Source organism: Pongo abelii, chromosome 5 (genome assembly GCF_028885655.2).
Source record: "Pongo abelii isolate AG06213 chromosome 5, NHGRI_mPonAbe1-v2.0_pri, whole genome shotgun sequence".
NCBI classification, from domain to species: Eukaryota; Metazoa; Chordata; class Mammalia; order Primates; family Hominidae; genus Pongo; species Pongo abelii.
Genome location: NC_071990.2, coordinates 124160876 through 124180610, shown reverse-complemented (window position 1 = coordinate 124180610; position 19735 = coordinate 124160876). Strand labels below are relative to the sequence as shown.

Here is a 19735-nt window from a genome sequence, read left to right as displayed (position 1 = left end):
ATTTTAAAACAGCAGATTACAGCTAAAGAGTTGATAGACTACTCTTCACCTACCTCTACCCTACAGATAATCCTATAAAAGAAAATTAACAAAATATAATACAAAAAATAAGCTGGAAATCCCAGCCTATTTCACTACCTGACTGAAGATTTATAAGAGGCTAAAAACTGCAATAATTAAAAGCAGATGCCAATTGAACGAGAGCCCAAATGCCTATTTCAAATCCCAGTTTTGCCAATTACTAGCTGTGTATACTCATAAGTTACTTAGATGTTCAGTGCCTTCATTTCCTCATCTGTAAAATGGGAATAATAATACCCATTGTAAAAATTAAATAAGTTACAATGTATAAGTTAATTAAAACAGTGCCAAGCCCCAAGTAAATACTCTACAAGTATTAGCCATGGTCATTATTCCAGGTAAAGAAATATGGGCCTCTTCACCCTATAATGATGAAGGGAACCAGTTAGTTATACTGCCAGAAGATGATGCTTTACAAAATTGTCATGACAGGTAAACTTCCATTTATTGCCTTTCGTCTTTGATAATTTCATGAAGACCTAGTATCAACACTTCAAGATATTGAAGCAAGTGTGCTGTTTATGGATTCATCTCTTAGTTAACACTGACATCTTTCTGAAATCTGTATTCCAAAATAAAAAAAACTTCTAAAATTGTTCTTACCTCTAATAATGTTGATTAGTTTGACCTAGTGTTTTTTTAACTCAAATAACTCTTAAAATGTAACTAATCTTACGGAATTCAGCACTCTTATGAAGTTTAGGACACTGTAAATAAATATTGAGTAATTAATGGTACTTATATAATCACTTACCCTGTCCATATCATGAAAGATGCTTCTTGTCCAGAATTTTTAATAAAATCAAATGCTGACAAAATAAGTTGATATGGAGAATCACACAGAACATCTCCAAAAGGGCCAGGGTTGGAGGCATTTGCACCTTTAGATGAAGCGCACACTTTTGTGTGGTCATCTGTGATGTGGTAAGTAGGGTCTAAGTGTAAGTCAGTCACATGCCAAAACTGTCCTGTTGATTACACAAAAAATGCAGATAAATCTACTTGTTCTCTTTTGGAATTCTCATACAAATATTTATATTAAGACTAGAGACGGTTGTTCCTCCCTGTGATGGAGGAAAGCCTTGATAATTTAAATGTTCATACGCCTTGAAGTTAAATACAATCCTTCTCTGTGAGAAGATGAGCTTCAAGGAACTGTAGGAACAATTTACTAAAGTGTGTCAGAACTGAAGAGCTCAGGCCGGGCGCGGCGGCTCATGCCTGTAATCCCAGCAATTTGGGAGGCTGAAGCAGGTGGATCACTTGAGGTCAGGAGTTCGAGACCAGCCTGGCCAACATGGTGAAACCCCATCTCTACCAAAAATATAAAAAATTAGCCGAGTCTGGTGGCACACGCCTATAATCCCAGCTACTTGAGAGGCTGACGCAGGAGAATCACTTCAACCCAGGAGGTAGAGGTTGTGGTAAGCTGAGATTGTGCCACTGCACTCCAGCCTGGGCGACAGAGCAAGACTCCGTTTCAAAAAAAAAGAACCGATGAGCTCAGTATTAGTATCAGCATGATAACCTAACAAAGAGTACTTAGCAAAGCTATGTTTCCATAATAAAATGTATGAAAATATTCTTCGGAGAGGCCAATGATGATATCACCTTGTGTCTTAATAGCATGTCTCCTTTAAGAATTTAAGATTTTACAAATTATTTACATTCTTCTTGTAGAAAAATTGACGTATAAATACGATGTTGTTTGTTAGGGTTACACAGTGAGTAAGCAGACTGCAGAACCAGGAACTATATATCACTCTTACTTTCTCATAAACCTTGCCTCTCAACATTAATTCAAAGAACATAAATCTCTAATACAAGCTTTAAGCCAAAAACAGGAATTCCCAAAGGTTCTTAAAAGTTATTTAATAGAGGTACATCTTCTATCATATACTCATATAAAAAGTTAATAATATTAAGGGAAGCAGTTGTTAAAAAGGATGCTTCCATTGGGTTTTTAGGAAGCAGCCAAGCCCATTTGATAGCATCCTTACTTGGAAATCATCTTAAGAAAGTTTTGTGTGTGTGTGTGTGTTTTTTGAGACAGAGTCTCGCACTGTCTCCTGGGCTGGAGTGCAATGGCGTGATCTTGGCTCACTGCCACCTCCACCTCCCGGGTTCCAGCGATCCTTCTGCCTCAGCCTTCTGAGTAGCTGGGATTACAGGTGCATGCCACCACACCCAGCTAATTTTTTATATTTTTAGTAGAGACGGGGTTTCACCATGTTAGCCAGGACGGTCTCGATTTCCTGACCTCATGATTTGCCCGCCCCAGCCTCCCAAAGTGCTGGGATTACAGGCGTGAGCCATCGCGCCCGGCCAAGAAAGTTTCCTCTATTGAAGGTAATACTAGAACAAATAATCACAGCGGTATCTCTCTTTATTAAGTATTTGCTATGTGCCAGGCACTGTGATAAGCAATTTAAATATACTATGTCATTTGATTCTCAAAACTACTCTCTGAACTAGGAATTATAGTTCTCATTTTAGAATTGAAAAACCAGTGCTGGGTCAAACAGAAAATTTGTTAAAGTATACACAGCTAATAAATTTGAACTCCCATACTGAAGGGCTTCCAAGTTTGTTTATACATCATTTATATATGTATTCAATGATCCTTATAGACCATGTTCAAATTGTTTTAATAGAGATTTTTTTCCACACTTTTGAGTTTTTGTGTTTACTCTGATTATGACTAGAAACACATCAGAAGTGACAAAGTAGCATGTACTACACCAGAAGCACAGAGCAAACAGGTAGGATGCAAACTTTAAACTCTACCAATATGTTACAACTGAATAAAACCCAAAGCTGGGATAAGGTGAAACAGTTGATAAGTTAAGGTGAAAGGGGCGAGTTATCTTGTGGTTGTTGTTTCCTCCCAACATAGTAGTCATTATAATTTCATAACACATTTATGTTCACAACTAAGAAATGGTAGACAAAAGATCCAGAAGAAAGTAGTAGTACGGTCAATTACTTGGCACTTAGTCACTATTTGAAAACATCTGCCAAAAGCAATTTTATTTTATTCCATAATGCAGAAAATACCCCAATCTTTATTTCCATCTTAGATATACTTTACCCAGCACAAAAAGTATAAAGATGGCAAATAGCTCAGAGTCATCCCAGAGAATCGTTTTAATGTGAACATGTATTTGTATTATTTCGAGAATTTAAGGGTATAGTAAACGAACATGAAACAATACAGTGTCGTGGTTAAGAGTGGAGGCCAGAGTCAGACTGTTTGACTTTCCAACCCAAGCTCCACCACCTACTAATCTTGCTGTGTGATCTTGGCCTATTTCATTGATGAAATGGGAATAATAATAGTGCCTACTGTGAGGGTTAAGTGACTTAGTAGAAGTAAAGCCCTTAGAAGGTGTATGGAACCAAGTAAGCTCAATGTTAGTTTTACTGTTATTTTTTTAACTTCAAACCCCATTTCCAAGTAATACTTAAAATTCAAGTACTTATTACATGTTTAGTACTATTTTTTATGCTTCACATGTATGAGCTCATTATTATGTATACTCCATTTTACAGATAAGAAACTGAAGCACACAGAGATTAAATTCAAGTTACATGCATCATCTGCAACAGAGCTAAACTATCATCTGCAACAGGGCTAAACTGAATTCAGGAAATCTGACTCCAGAGTCCACATTGCCCTTATCCACATACAAATCCTCTCTGTGTTTTCACGTTCAAATATCTCCAGTCTCACTTGCCTCACATGAAAACAGATAATGATACTGGGCACTCATGCCTGTAATCTCAGCACTTTGGGAGGCTGAGGCAGGAGGATCACTTGAGCTCGGGATTTTGAGACCAGCCTAGGCAACATGGTGAAACCCCATGCCTACGAAAAATACAAAACTTAGGAAGGATCTCTTGAGCCAGGGAGATTGAGGCTGCAGTGAGCCAAGATTGGGCCAAGGCACTCCAGCCTGGGTGACAGAGACCCTGTCTCTTAAAAAAAAAAAGGAAGAAGAAGAAGAAAGAAAACAGATAACAACAATATCTACAAACGAGATACTGTGAAGATTAGGGGAAAAGAGACTATAAACATATTCAGCATCTGTTTCAGTAAACCCAAACCTGAAACGCATTAAGAGTACACCCCTCTGATATAATTTAGTACCTAGATTTATATCACCAGCATCTAGAATATGCATGACTTATAGTAGCCCTTCAACAAACATTCTTTAATTTATATATGATGACATTTAGGCAAATTTCATGATATCCTCAAGATCACAGACGACTCAGTAATGAAAGCTTAACTGGAACCAGTCTCTTCAGACTTCCGGTCTAGTGATCTTTCTACTGCATGGCATTGCCAGACAGATAAATTAGGGGATAATCATTTAAATTCACTGAAAGATGTCTTTAAATAGAAGCCAAGAACAGAGCTCTGACAGGTTCTTAACCTGGGACTCACAAATAATGAACATCTGGAAGCCTCATGTCCCTCCCCTAACTAAACTGTGCGCATATGTGTTTCTAAGGCCTGGCCTGTGGCAGAGCCCACACTCTAATCCATGTTTCCTAGTTCAAAGTCCAAACTTCTTTTTACTACACCACGTTTTCCTGTTCTGCAGACTATCTCTAAAAAGATTTCCAGGTCGGGTGCGGTGGCTCACGCCTGTAATCCCAGCACTTTGGGAGGCTGAGGTGGGCAGATCACGAGGTCAGGAGATTGAAACCATCCTGGCTAACACGCTGAAACCCCGTCTCTACTAAAAATACAAAAAATTAGCCGGGCGTGGTGGCGGGCGCCTGTAGTCCCAGCTACTCAGGAGGCTGAGACAGGAGAATGGCGTGAACCCGGGAGGCGGAGTTTGCAGTGAGCCGAGATAGCCCCACTGCACTCCAGCCTGGGTGACAGAGCGAGATTCCGTCTCAAAATAAAAAAAAAATTTTTAAAAAAATTTCCAAAAATATGTGTGTGTTCAATATATCTAGAAAAACGCTCAAAATTATACCAGAAAATCTTTTAATCCAAAAGACTTTATAACTTCTCCTCAAGAATCCAATGAACCATAGTTCAGACATAATTCAGCTCGCCTTATGCTTTATTTGAACGCAGTTTGAACACTCAGCAGTATATGAACGGTTGAAGTATGGCTGCTGAGATTGGCCAAACTTAGCTATTGTTACCGGTGCATACTCTTAAGTTTTCAGTTTCATCTGACTATTAAGCTAGGTTACAGTTCATTCACAAGGATTCAAATATACAAGTAAGGAGTCCTTCTCAGGCCATATTTAGTTTGCTTTAACAGTACCAATACACAAGCCAGTCCCAGCCTACTAAATCCAAAGAACTGTAGCCAAAAACACACAGGTGAAGCTTCTTAGGACTTTTGTCGTCCGAGCACCAGGACTTGACAAGGCAGAAAACTAAGACTGGGAATGTAAACGCAAAAACACAAAACAAGAAAGCAGTAGCCAGGCAGGGTGGATGCTGAAAGGAAGTCCAAGCATTTGGGGCTGAGAGGAGGAGGCAGGGGAGTTGTCACATCAAGTGGAAAATATGCAAAATATTACAAACAAGGAGAATTGTGAAACTGCTGAGTGAACACTTCAGACCTTTGAACTCCAGTAACACTTCAGACCTTTGAACTCCAGTGACTCCAGTAACGCTTCAGACCATTGAACTCCAGTAACCCCTCTTCCTTCCCCTTTAGTAGGAGGGGATTCAACCTTGCAGTTTCCCAACCAAATAGGAGGTGTGAAGACTCAGAGTCCCCAGAAAGCGCTCATTGAGGCCTCTTTAAAACACAGGTGAATTTGCCACTGTGTGGCCTCAAGCAACCTGAGACATTTTATTTCAAAACCCTAACCGGTCACATAATTAAAGGAACACAAGCTAAGCTGTAATAAAAGCAGAAACCAGTATACATAAACATTTTGGGGAAATTTCTTGTAATGACTGACATTTGCCACAGTTCGGAAACCAGATTTACAGTTTTTGCTTCAGACCTGACAGCTGAGTCGTGAGGACTTGGCCTTCAAAGAGAAGATATTTGCCCTAGAGCGTTCCCAAGTCCTGAGAAAGCACAGAGGGAGCGAAAGAGGTTTCAGCACTAGGTGCTGCTACCGAGTCTCAGGGACAACTCTCCCCCAAAAGAAAACAGAACCCCACTTCTCTAATTTTGTTTTTCCTCTTAAGAGTGCAATTATTTTTAAAGGGAGTTGAGGAGGTGGGGGCACCTTGATTTTTGAAACTGGAGGCTCAGATGGCATTGTACAATCTCCCACCAAAATGTATCTATTCTGGATCAGTGAGTCTCAAACTTAGCCGAACGGAATCATGCGGAGGGTGGGTTAAACTGCATACTGTGGAACCCCAAAGCCGGCGTTTCAGATTCAGTAGGTCTGGGATGGGCTGGAAATCTGCAACGCTAACAATTTCAGGTGCGGCGGCTGCTGCCACCCCGGTCCAGGGCACACTTAGAGAATCACTACTGTAACGGGCACTCTGTTAAGTGTTGGGAATGAATAAAATGGGTCCCGCCCGCAAGAAGCCTAGTGGACATCCAGGTGAAATGAAGTCCCCGTGAGTTCCACGGTAGACTAAGGGGTGAGTCTACCTGAGGGTGCTTTCGCGCTCTGGCTGGGTGAGTGGCAGAGAAAGCCACCGACCTCGGTCGAGCAAGACAGAAGATAGTCTGAGTCACGCTGAAATTTACATCTCTGAGCTGAGGGCGAAACTGCAGTCCCCCTCCATTCAGGACCGATTAGGGGCCTCTTGCTGTGCTGGACATCGGACTCCCAGCTTCCTCTTCCCTTGAGTCCCGCAGCTTTTCCTTCCTTCCCCAAGGAGCAAAACAACTGAGATGCAGGATGTAAACAAAAGCCAGGCTGGCGAAATCCGGCTGACGCGCCCTTGGAGCGCCCCCACCGGCGAGGGCATTTCCCCCGCCCAGCCCCGGCCTCCCGGCTGGACGCCCTGACGCTGTAGTCCCTTGGTCGCCCTCCCCGCGCCCAGCAGCCGTAGTCAACGCCGGACGCGTCAGGTGCCCCGCTAGCCCGAGCCTCTGCCGGGGGCAGCTGCCCCCACGCACTTTCTCCTGCTATGCGCAGGCGCCGCCGCTCCGCGCTCTCTGCCCCGGCTGGGAAGAGAAGGGTCGCGGACAACTCACCTATCGCCGGAGGAGGATTCCTGCCGCCTGCGGGCGCCACGGGCAGCCCGAGGCCGGAGCGGCAGTGCCAGGCAGTCAGCAGGCAGCAGACGAGGGCGCGCAGCAGCGCCATGGAGGGCCGCGGGGCTGACCCGGAGCCTCGGGCTGTCCCGCAGCTCCACACGGACCGTCAGGCCTGAGGGTGAGGCGGAGGCAGAAGACGGCTGCGGGTGTAGACGCCCGGCTGATCACGTGCAAAGGCAGATTGCGCGCGAGTCAGTTCGCCTGACCTTCAGCTGCTGTTTAGCGATGATCTGTTCTCGTATTTCTTAGCGTCAGTGTTTGGCCTAGGAAGGAATGTACTTGTAGAAGCTCAGATTCCGGCTCGTGTATTAGTGGTGCAGTTGATGTCAAACACTGACATACTGGTGCTTGGGGATAGAGAAAGACATTCAATTTGGTAAAAGCCAGAAGGAGGGAGAACAAGATCTCTCAAATCCGTGTGTAAAAAGGAAAAAGCAGAGAGTTTTTATTCTGCTAGAGAATAAGAGAGGGGGAGTTTCAAAGAATCCAGGGGAAAATTCTGTTTCTTCAGTCTCAGATAACACCTTTGAGCAATTAGACGTCCAGGCATCCGCAGCTGGTTGCAAAGCCCTTGGATGTATTCATCCCTTCTGCAAACATTTTTGTGACCCTGAAGTTACCTCTTTGTTCTAGACGAGGAAGCAGTACATCAGCAGTTCATAATTATATTGTGGAAACAAGGAGAATATTGGGCAAAAAGCCAGTGGTTAAAATGTGCAAGCAAGCAGGAGCCTGATCAGAATTTTCATTATTTCAGTCACTAAAAAATGCTGGGGTGCTGAAATCTCAACGATCCCGGTTCCATTCTTGGGCCAACCTACCCAGCTTTAATGGGTAGGGCTCCTCAGTTGAGGTGATGCAGAGAGAGCCCTGAAGTATCATGATTTGAAGGAAATCAGCAAAAGCTCTGGATACCGCAGTGGATCTCGAATTGTCGTCTCTGGACTGGGAACATTAGCACCACCTGGGAACTCTAGTTAGAAATGCAAATTCCCAGGCACCACCCTAGACCTGTTGAGTCAGAAACCTGCTGGAGCCCAGCATTTTGTGTTTTCACAAGCATTTCAGGTCATGTTAAAGTGATTGTGATGTTTGAAAACCAATGCTCAAAGGTATCACGTTTTGTTTTTTGTTTTTTTTAAACTGCCGGGAAGAGAAGGGTCTTAGAATTATAACATGTTCTGAAATCATGCTTTATGCATTCCAGAGATGCATGGAAATCATAAGTAGAGGTGGTTGATTTGATGCTTCCACGGAACTTTTTTGAATATACTTCTGGCAAAGAATTAAGTCTGTACAAAGAAGTAAGCAAAGATAAGTCTGGCAAAGAAGCCAGAATCCCGAAACTGTGCTGGATCCTGTATTCTGTGTTCCTTCTCTCACCATTTATGAGGATGCTGATCTCTTGGAGATGACAAGCTAATAATTTAAATTTATAGGGCGTGGAATTCCTTTGCAGAAGAAAATGCTTTCCATAATTACTAACCTCAAAAAAGATGTTGTAGAGTGTATTTCTTTCCCAGCATAGAAAGCTTTGTTTTGTATCCCATGTAATTTAATGGGAGTGTGTGTCATGAAAGGGGCTTTGAAGTGGGAAGCAAGGTGCTTCCATTTTCTGTTTTGTAAACCAAAAATAAAATTTGAAGGCCCCCCACAACCATCTGAATGGGCGACCATCTGAATGGACTCTTTCCCCAGTCAGGGCACTCTAAAATTTAACCTAAAAGACTGGTTCAGGCCATGAAAAGGGGGATGGGGGGGGGGGGTTGGACATGTGTAATTAACATCAACACAGACCTTGAGTCTGATAAGAAACATTTAAGGTCTGTTTTCTCTAAAGCCTGCTACGTGGAGGTTTCATCTGTGTGATAAAATCTAGGTCTAACAACCCCTTCTCATAACCCAGACATCCTTTCTATTGATAATAACTTTTTCAATCAACCAATTGCCAATCAGGACATGTTTAAATCTACCTATGATCTGGCAACACCCACCCGCCGCCCAGCTTAAGGTTGTCCTGCCTGTCTAGATCAAACCAATGTAAAATCTTACATGTATTGATTGCTGTATTATGTCTCCCTAAAATATATAAAAGCAAGCTGTACCCTGACCACCTTGGGCACATGTCAGGACCTCCTGAGGCTGTGTCACTGGCCCATCCTTAACCTTGGCAAAATAAACTTTCTAAATTGATTGAGACCTGTCTCAGGTATTTTTGTTTTACAGTTTCAAGTCCTGCCAGGGCAGCCCAAGTCCTGCTTCAGCTTTTGGATGATTCAAAAGCTTGCAAGAACCAAAGTGCATTCCAGTGGTGTACAAGATGGTCCCTGGAGTTTCTCAGTTCACAACCTCTAGAGTATGGGAGAAAATGGAGCCAGAAAAAAATGGTGAGCTGGTGAGAGGAAACAACTGTAAGGATTAACAAAACAACTTAGAAGTTTTTAGTCCAAACATTTAAAGCTAGGAAAAGGATAAATTATAAAAATAGCTCTTTTCACTCCTTTTTTTTTTTTTTCCAATTTCAATATACTTTACTGGAAGTAGCTGGTTGCAAAATAGTTTTTCAGTAAGCGTGAAACAAGGCATACACATTTAGAAACTTAAGAAATGTTTGAAATCCTAAAAAGTACAGTATATTAAAATTAGTGGGTAGAAACACCATCCTTCTTTCTACTCACTCCACTTTCTTTTTTTTTCCTTAATACTCACTAAGAAGCAAAAAACTACAGTGCCCCAACATCTCTACAGGTATATCTCAACCATGGGCATATATTTGTAGGTCTCCATGTTCCAGGTGTACAAATATGTCATCGTGAGTGTGTGTATCTGGGTGAGGGAAATCACATGAAAGACGAGCAGAAGCTTCACAAGACAGCCTTAGCTTAGTTTGTATCATTGAGACCTTTGTATCATTTCAGAAATGTTCTTCCAGGGCCTGTTGGTCAAATTGCCTTTGGTCTTGGTCATTTTTCCTTTCCTTTAATTATGTTTCTTAACTATGTTAAGAAACAAAACAAAGGTGGCAAACCAGAAAAGTTAGTGCATTGACAGATTGACAGTGTGAAATAGAATTTGGTTTGAAGAAAGATGATTTGCGACTACCCAGAAAAATTTAGGAAGCAAACATGTTAATTATCTTCCCTCTTAAAATCATTTGTTCTACCACTGCAACCCTTGATCTTTCAGACCATTGCATCTTTGTTTCCCATTTAGGCCACCCAAAAACCTTCTCATTCTTCACTCTGGGAGACAGTTGTTATGGAAACTGGTGCCGGTGTTATTTGGCTTCATTTTAATGAGCTAAAGATAAATCTATCTTTGGCTTTGTATCTTTAATAAGAGAGAGGCCAGAATCTGGGCTTCTGGTAGAGTGTAGGCTGAAATCCAGTTGTTAAGCAGCCCTCCACTAGAAGCAGAGATGGTGGCTGTCAGAACAGTTGGAGCCAACAACCTGTTCATGTTCTGTTTCATGCTTTTAAAGACAGGTAAACTGAGTGCAGTGGTATGTGCCAGTAGTCCCAGCTATTCAGGAGGCTGAAGTAGGAGGATTGCTTGAGCACAGGAGTTAGAGACTAGATTGGGCAAATAAGCAAGACCCCATCTCTTAGGAAAAAAAAAAAAGGAAAATTTTCTCATACTTATAGCTGTAAGTTAATTGAACATTTTTTTTTTCTTTTGAGACAGAGTCTCTCTCTGTCACCCAGGCTGTAGTGCAATGACACAGTCTTGCCTCACTTTAACCTCCACCTCCCGGCTCAAGTAATGCTTGTAACTCAGCCTCCTGAGTAGCTGGGATTACAGAAATGCACCATCACACCTGGCTAATTTTTGTATTTTTAGTAGAGACAGGGTTTCGCCATGTTGGCCAGGCTGGTCTTGAACTCTTGGCCTCACGTGATCCACCTGCCTCGGCCTCCCAAAGTGCTGGTGCTGGGATTACAGGTGTGAGCCACCATGCCCGGCCAGTTAACTGAACTTTGAATTAATTTATAAAAACTTACTGAAAACACTGGGCTGATTAAAAATGAATACAGTATTACATATAAGTGCTGAAATATATTTACCTCCCTAGCCTCCCAAGAGGCTAACAAACAAAAGGAATGATCGGGAGAATAAAATCTTGTGTTTTTGTTTCAGAAGAAAAGTTAGCTGAAATATTAATTTTGGAGAGGAAATAAAGAGAAATATTGCAAGATTTCCAGCTCTCAATATTATTTACTACTCATGAGAACTTGGACATGCAAATCTAACCTTCAATTTCCTTGTTGGTAAAGTAAAAATAATACCTGCCTTCTTGCTAAACATTGTATGGTTGAGAAAATGTATAAAAAGCATTTTGTAAATGATGAAATATGTAATAATATTTGTTTGTTTGTATTTCACAAATTCAGACCCCAGCCAGACACAAACAGGTATTTAATTTGGTTTGGTCAACTCAATCACCTTCCCTTTCTTCTCCCCACCCCGCCCCACCACCCTGAAATTTTGAGTGTCTTTATGCGCAGCACTCCATTTGCACTCTCATTGACTTTATCCAACTCAGTTTAGTTGTCTGGAGAAACATTTTTTATAATCCAGGATAAAATTCACTCCTTTTCTCTGTTGCCTTTCAATAAGAAATTTTGATTACATGGTATTTTGATTATATTTACCGTTTAACAAGATATTTTGATATACACCATTTTGTTTCTTCAAACTGTTTCTTCTAAAGACACTACTTCCACCGAGTGCGGTGGCTTATGCCTGTAATCGCAGCACTTTGGGAGGCCGAGGCGGGTGGATCACCTGAGGTCAGAAGTTCAAGACCAGCCTGGTCAACACGGTGAAACCCCGTCTCTACTAAAAATACAAAAATTAGCCAGGCGTGGTGGCGGGCACCTGTAATCCCAGCTACTCAGGAGGCTGAGGCAGGAGAATCGCTTGAACCCGGGAGGCGGAGTTCGTACCACTGCACTCCATCCTGGGCAACAAGAGTGAAACTTTGTCTCAAAAAAAGAAAAAAAACGACACCACTTCCGTAGCCCAACCCACTATACAAGGCTTCTCTGGGTCCTGGCCAAATGAGTTTTACCATCACAGATTCTTCATGGAAGGCTCAACCAAAACTGTGGCATTTCTGTATTTTCTAAGGCATTTGCTTATTTTTTAAATTAGTATTTTAAACAAAATGCTAGCTTTTTCAGCCTTCCTTTATGCTATAAGAGTGACTATTTTACTTAAAATTGTCTAATATAGAATTCTTAGCCAGATTAATGATATTAGAAACAACAACAAAATTTCACATGTAAGATTTTTATTCAAATTTGATTTACATTCCAAAAGAAATTATAAAATGTATTCACTTGTTTATTAAAAAAATGGGGGGGACAAAACTTTAATTCAAATTATAAAACATGATAAATTTTCAGATTAAAATTGGGCTAGTTGCTTGGAGTAACAAGCTTTTAAATCACCATTTTCCACCTCCACACCAAGGGTAACCTTCTAATTAATGATCAGCCATGCTGTAATAGGATAGCACTGAGACTTGAGGAAACAGAAAAACTGAAGAGCTCTTCCAAGCCCAGACCTGGAACATTTTTATGCCTTCTCATAGTGGCGAACAGCAACCACATCACCAAAAGTAAGGGTCTGCAAGGTTCAAAAAATAATCAAATCTTTTTATACAGGAACGTCAGTCACTGAATTTTAAAGACCATCATATATGTGATCTAAGTATTATGCAAAAGAATGACATTTACAAACATTAAATGCTGCATAAGCATTTCACATCTTGAAAAGAGAACCTATATTGATATACAGTTTATGTCTCTGAAATGAGAATGAAGCAAAAACTAGGATTAGCAATTTAGATTCAAGTCAAAAGAATTTCTTTAGCCTTAAATTATCAGGGTAATTGAGCAGATCAGGTGTGAGAAATGGAGTGTCTATGTTGTTTTCTCAGCTGTCTGCTTTAAAAGTGAATGAGTTGTATAATAGGTTTACATAACAGTTTTCAATTCTTAACCTAGATAAATTTTGAATAGTCATTAGAAAATTCAATCATTTGAGCTGATGGTATTTGGAATGACTTGTTCCAAAATCACGAGGAACATGTAAAGGTACAAATGTTCTCCTTGCTTTGGTTGTCATGGTTTAGCCTAAGTGAACCCAGGTAGGTAGGTGGATAGGATGTAGAACATCAGCTCTATTACTCTAATGTCAAATCTAACTTGAAGAGTTATTATAAAACCACTTTACAGAACTTAGGGGGTTTTGGTGGTCATCGTTTTCATGTATTGATGTGATGTTCAGGAGTATAGTATATCCTTGTAGTCTATTGCTTTAATCTTCCTTTTTGAACTCAGTCTTGCCTGATCATGGTCATGCATGAAAAAAATGGAGGTAAAAGCATAAAGGAGAACTTCAGAGCGAATCTTTTAGAAATGAGTCCTTTCTTTTATTGATTGTTGCCAAAAAAAATGTGAGCAAATATCCTTTAACATGAAAGGAAAACTGTCCCTCTGCTCCCCACTTCCATCTCCACAGAAACATGCATATCTCAGTGTAGAACAGTGCTGATTGCAGTAGTCAAGGGGAGAAGGAAACATGAGTCCCCATTCTTAAACAACAAAACTTTCTCTGCTGTCATCTTACAAGGACTATGTAAAGCATTCTCACACCCTCCTCCAAAATTGAATGAGCCTGCCCACTTATGTCAGTATCATCAATATACCATTGCAGGTCACATAAAAAGTGTCTGAGGAAGGCTTGATCAAGGCATAATATTTCTCCTAGTTTGTGATACTACTCCATCATTAGAGAAATTATTTGTTAATTATTTTATATTTGATCAATTTAGGACAAAAACAGACAGGGGGAAAAGTCTTGTAAAGGGGGAGTCAGAAATGGATCAGAGTGATACAAATGTAAGCCCAACAACCTCAATGATTGCCAGGAGCCATCCGGGAAGTAGGAAGAAGCAAGGGAGGGGGCCCGGAGAAGGACAGCGGCACTAGGGTCGCCTTGATTTCAGGCATCTAGCCTTCAGAACTGAGAAAATTCATTTCTGTTGTTTTAAGCCACCAAGTTTGTGGTACTTTGTTGTGGCAGCCTTAGGACACTAATAAATCAGATAATTCCTAGTAAGTAAGAAGAGGCTGATTGAAAAAAATATTTTTCATGGCTACCTAGTATTGAATATATATGTTTAAAAGGCATATTATGTATTCGAGAAAAAAACTGGAAAGAAGTAACATCAAAATGGTTCTCTTTGGGGGCTGGGAGCCTTGGCTCAGGCCTGTAATCCCAGCACTCTGGGAGGCCAAGGCAGGAGGCAGGAGCATCACTTTGAGCTCAAGAGCTGTAGACCAGCCTGGGCAACATGGCGAAACCCCGTCTCTACAAAAATACAAAAAAATTAGCCCGGTGTTGGTGGCTTGCACCTGTAGTCCCAGCTACTCAGGAGGCTGAGGTTGTAGAATCACTTGAGCCCATGAAGCAGAGGTTGCAGTGAGCCAAGATTGCACCCCTGCACTCCAGTCTGGGTGACACAGCAAGACTTCATCTCAAAAAAGAAAAGGTTATCTCTGATAAGAAATCAGAGGGGATTTTAATTTTTTGGTTATACTTTTCTGTTATATTGTAAATTATCTGCCCTGAACTTGTGTAACTTTATAAATTAAAATATAAACTGTTTAAAGATCTCTTATTACAGGAGCTATAAAGTCATCTGTCTGAGATTCTCTTATAATAGCAATTATTTTTATATATTTCAGTGATTATGGGCTTTATATTAAATTTTATTTGTGAGACATCCATAGTTATCCTACAAAAAATCTTTTGACACAGTTTTAGGCAAATCAGTGGCAACTTTTATTTTTTTAACTACACATGAATTTTTCTCTTTTTCTGCAATCAAAGAAGTTGAGCTGAAGAAGACAATTAACTAGGATCTTTTTGTTTCCCCTGTTTTACATATAGTTAAAGAACCTTGCCAGTGATGTATTATTAAAGAAGGAAGGAAGGAGGAAGAATGGAAGGGGGAGGGAAGAAGAAGGAAGGAGGTGAGAGGTGTGGGGAGAGGAGCAAAAAACAAGGAAGAAAAGAGAATTGTCATTACTTACCATAACCATTTTGCCATCCTTAATTTCTCTTACAAAATTTGTTTCTTTGCCATCCCATTTCTGTATGTGAACAAGTTTGTCTCCATCCAGGCTAACAACAGACTGAGACCAACAACAAAATGCAGAACATAGCAATAAATACAATTCAGATTTCTGATACCAAAAACAAATGATGTGATTTTTGAAAGAGTTGTATAATTGAATAAATCATGATCAATTAATTATCTTATTGTTATTTCTATTACTTCTAGATTTTCTATTATGTAAATTTGAATAATTCATAATTTGATTAAAAAGTATACATCTAAATACAAAAATTTAATATATTAAAAACAAAAATCCTAAACTAGTGCTTTGCAGCTAGTCGTCCCTCTAAACAAAGCCTTAGAATGAGGCAAACTGTCTATTTAGTCAATCTGAGGCAACCTGGGGAATTAAAATGCAATCTCTCTTTCAAACAAATCTTATTAAATATTTTCTGAAATACAAGTTTGATATAAAATGTGAACAGTATATGGTAAGAGACAAATACAATTGAGATTTATGCTATAGCAAGTACCCACTGTTCAAAATATAACATATGCACACTAAACTAATTTTGGTGTATTGCTCCTTGGATTGAAATGCTGAAAATATTCTACACTTTCCAACATCTTAAAAAAAAACATGCATTGGAAATCTTTATCTTTATTCTCCCCTCCCCATCCCCACTCTAGAGAAGAAGCAGTTTCTCACCTTACAGTTTCTATCGTCTGCAGTGGTTTCATCAAACTCTTCTCCCAGGTGGAAACTAATCTCCGTGTTCTTGAATGTGCTGAGAGTCCTGATGACCACTTTGTCTCCTTCTTGACTGATAATTACTGTTGGTTTGGTCACATTTCCCACCTGCCTAGTGGCAAAGCCCACGCCTATAATAGCAAAGGAAACAGTACAGTCTGCAGCAACTTCCAAAATAACTCACAAAGCAAGAGTCTGCTTTCTGATTCTGGAATCCAGGTTCTAAAGTGTAAGTTTCATTAGAACATGATTAGCCCATTAATCATGTAAAACACTACTGTGATAATAAGTGGATGCAGAAGAAAACCAAAAAAGTCAGAGAAGCTTCATATTCTCCACAGAATAGCAAATGTTCTGTTTTTATTAGCCCTGGGTAAGAAGGCAAGCAAGTGCCACATTAAAAATCCATTCAGTGGAAAATGCATAGCCTAGCATCTGATCAGGACAATGTGATCTGTCTTTGCCTCTTGCTGACCTGATGAGTGAAAAATGGAATCTGCAAATATCTAAAGCTGCACGTTAAGAAGAGACAGCCGGTCTTATTGTAACCTACCTAGAGCCTTCATGTACTCATCAAAGTTCTGACTGTCGGTCAGCTTCCAGGTAGCACAGAAAGCCTCCACCATCCTTACCCTTTCCCCTCTTTAGAGACAGGAGCAAGGATCTTCTGGTCTAATTGCCACTGCAGCTCAGAAGACCCTTTACACATCAGCAAGCAGCTCCTGCCTTCTTATTTGGAAAGAGGGTGGGCAAAAATCCAATGATTTAAATTGCAAACACACCCCTCCAATGTCCCTCTTTCCAAGAGGCTGTCACAGAGAGAGGAGAAGGGAAGGAGCACTCGAGTGAGGCTCCAATCCTCTTTGTGATTGGCTCAGGCCACTGGGTTAGCGGAGTAGGTCGAGTTCCTCCCGATCCTCACACTACAGCCCTTATGCCTGAGAAAGCTCGGCAGGGATTCAATGGGGCTGGAGGCAGGGAACGGGAAAATGAGAGAAGGGCTTTCAGGTTCAGTGAGAAAAAACTTGGCAAAGGCAATCTCAGACTGCAAGGAAAGAAAAAAGATGCACAATGGGGCATTCAGATTGATTTCCGTTAATGACAAAGCTGGTCACAAATGAGGACCCCCCTTACAGAAAACCACTGAAATGCCAGACTTTGCAGACAAAGGAGAGTGAATAGTGTGTGTTATTTTCTCTCATAGTTACAGGCAAAGCGAAATGCAGGCTAGAGTATGCCAAACTGAAAAAGAGGGCGGGGAGGAGGTGTAAATGCCTTCCCTAGATATATTGCTTGAAGGCTACTCTGTCAGTGAAGAAGCACACTAATTTGGGTCCTTTCCCAACACAAACCGAGAGAATTTAAAGATCTCGTTGTCCTTTCTAAAAATGTGAGAACAAGACTGAGTTGGAAAAGGGACCTAAGGAAGAGTATGGTTAGGACTTACTAATGAGGTACAAAAATAAAGAAAAGAATGCTTTTCCCCCCGACCTCCTTGAACAGATTATAGAATCCATGTGGAAAAACTGGACAGAAGATTATTTAGTAAGACTTTAAGTTACCTGCATTCTAGGACCTTTTGATTTCCTGAGGCCACATCTACACAAATACAATCTGTGTACATTTGTTGGGAGTTAATGATGGGGAAGGGCAGGAACTGGAGGAGCGGTAGGAATCAGAAGGGCTTTGGTTTCAGTTTGCCCTGGCTCGCGGTCCCCCAAGAATGGCAAATACCTTGAGGGTTCTAAGTAGAGTATTTAAAGGAAGTCTCTAAAATTCCCCTTCACCCAAAGAGATTCCTTCCTGACTTACTAGTGCTGACCAGCAATGAAAGCAGCTTACCTGCCTCTCCTGGGGACAGAGCAGGAGAATCCGACTTGATATTCCCTGCCCTTCTCTCTCCCCTCCCAATTAAACTGCAGCCCAGCACATTTCTACCCAATCCACACCAGATCCAAGAGAGAAGGCTCAGAAGGCCTCCTACCCTAGCTGGCGGCTACATGATTCTTCTTTGGTTTCTCAAGGGCTCTTGTTTAACAAAAACTGTAGTCTTCCTTCACAACTGCTTTTCTTCCAATTTTCACTGTATTTGTGACTGATACCACCATGCACCCAACTGTACAAGCCAGAAACCTCTGAATCGTTTCTAATACTTTACCACTAAAATCAAACTTAATGTCAAGGCCTATCTCTCTTGGTTTGCTAACAGAAAAACCAAACTCTGTAAAATGTTTTACAGAAGTTTACTCTGAGCCAATATAAGCAACTGAGGCCCAGGGAAAACACAAACCCAAGAAGCCTTGAGAAAGTGGTCCCAAGGTGGTCAGATTACAGTTTGGTTTCATACATTTTAGGGATCCAAGAAGCACAGTCAAAAACATAAATCAATACATGGAAGGCATACATTGGTTCAGCTCAAAAAGCTGGGATATCTTGAAGCTGGGGGCTTACAACTTATAAATGAATTCGGAGATTCTTTAATTTGCACTTGGTTAAAGGAATAAGTCTCTGTCTAAAACTTGGAGTCCACATAAAAAATTATTTTTATTTATTTATTTATTTATTTATTTATTTATTTTTGGAGACAGAGTCTTGCTGTCTCACCCAGGCTGGAGTGCAGTGGTGCGATCTCAGCTCACTGCAACCTCCACGACTCAAACGATCCTCCCACATCAGCCCTCTGAGTAGTTGGGACAACAGACATGTACCACCATGCCTGGCTATTTTCTTGTAGTTTTAGTAGAGTCAAGGTCTTGCCATGTTGCCCAGGGTGGACATAGAGAAATGTTTTATATTAACATAAGGATGCTCTGTGGCAAGATGAGTGGCCTAATTCTTGCCTTGCATTACCTTAGATCTTGTTTATAGTTTGGTGTCTTATTGACACAAAGAGTCTGTTTTGTCAGTTTTATAATCTCTATTTTAACATGAATACCTGTCAGTTGTGTCTAAACTCCAAAAAGCCAGAAGTATGTCCGACTTCCCTTCCTTTTATGGCCAGGAATTCAGGTTTTAAGGTTTTTTTTGAGGGGGGGGTCCCTTGGCCAAAAGGGGGTCTGCTCAGTATGTGGGAGTGCTTAGGATTTTATTTCCAGTTTACAGCTAAAATTCCAATGACTGTTTCATCTATGCAAACTATTTCTCTAGTAAAGGTTCTCAAACAGTTGTTTTGTTACAAGTTATTGCTATATGTTTCATCTAATAAAACACATTTAAAGTGGTAGAATGTGTAAGTATTGTTCTAAAATATAATAGATCATTTCCTTTTTGTATTCTAAGAACATAAAATTGTTGAGAGCAGGAACCATGTATTAGATATCTTCATCTCAGCCCTTTATAGATCACAAGTGCTGAAATATTTGTGCATACCCATTTATTTCTTCCACTCTCTAGATAAAGAATATGAGATGGTGACATATTTATTCGTAGAGCATATATTCCTGTAATTCTGATTCCTTTAAACCTTATCAAAAACATGAAAGCCCCACAATTTAGAGGCAGGTTTTTTTGGTTGCATATTAATCTTGTAATAGGCAGAAAAGAATACATGTTGCC

General features: G+C 40.6%; 2 protein-coding genes across 8 annotated transcripts in view; both read right to left on the bottom strand.

Moving 5' to 3' along the window:
- SMPDL3A (sphingomyelin phosphodiesterase acid like 3A) overlaps nucleotides 1-7579 on the bottom strand; it is a 30618-nt gene extending 23039 nt beyond the window's left edge. Inside the window, exons 1-2 of one of the 6 annotated variants that reach the window (XM_002817317.6) lie at nucleotides 7236-7579; nucleotides 836-1049 (exon numbers count right to left, since the gene is read on the bottom strand). In XM_002817317.6, coding sequence (XP_002817363.1) covers nucleotides 836-1049; nucleotides 7236-7347 — 326 coding nt within the window. In that variant the 5' untranslated portion in view covers nucleotides 7348-7579. The other 5 variants (XM_054558112.2, XM_054558114.2, XM_054558113.2 and 2 more) reach the window with 5 other exon arrangements.
- A 4985-nt stretch (nucleotides 7580-12564) lies between these two features.
- FABP7 (fatty acid binding protein 7) lies at nucleotides 12565-17002 on the bottom strand. Of its 2 annotated transcripts, XM_002817316.6 has the most exons (4): nucleotides 16734-16995; nucleotides 16139-16311; nucleotides 15404-15505; nucleotides 12565-12929 (listed from the first exon to the last, which is right to left on the bottom strand). In XM_002817316.6, the coding sequence occupies exons 1-4, from the start codon at nucleotides 16804-16806 to the stop codon at nucleotides 12879-12881; spliced, it is 399 nt and encodes a 132-aa protein (XP_002817362.2). In that variant the 5' UTR covers nucleotides 16807-16995; the 3' UTR covers nucleotides 12565-12878. The 2 variants fall into 2 exon arrangements, with proteins under 2 accessions (XP_002817362.2, XP_009240479.2); XM_009242204.4 differs by lacking the exon at nucleotides 12565-12929 and having other exon boundaries at nucleotides 15056-15505; nucleotides 16734-17002.
- Nucleotides 17003-19735: the final 2733 nt, after the last annotated feature.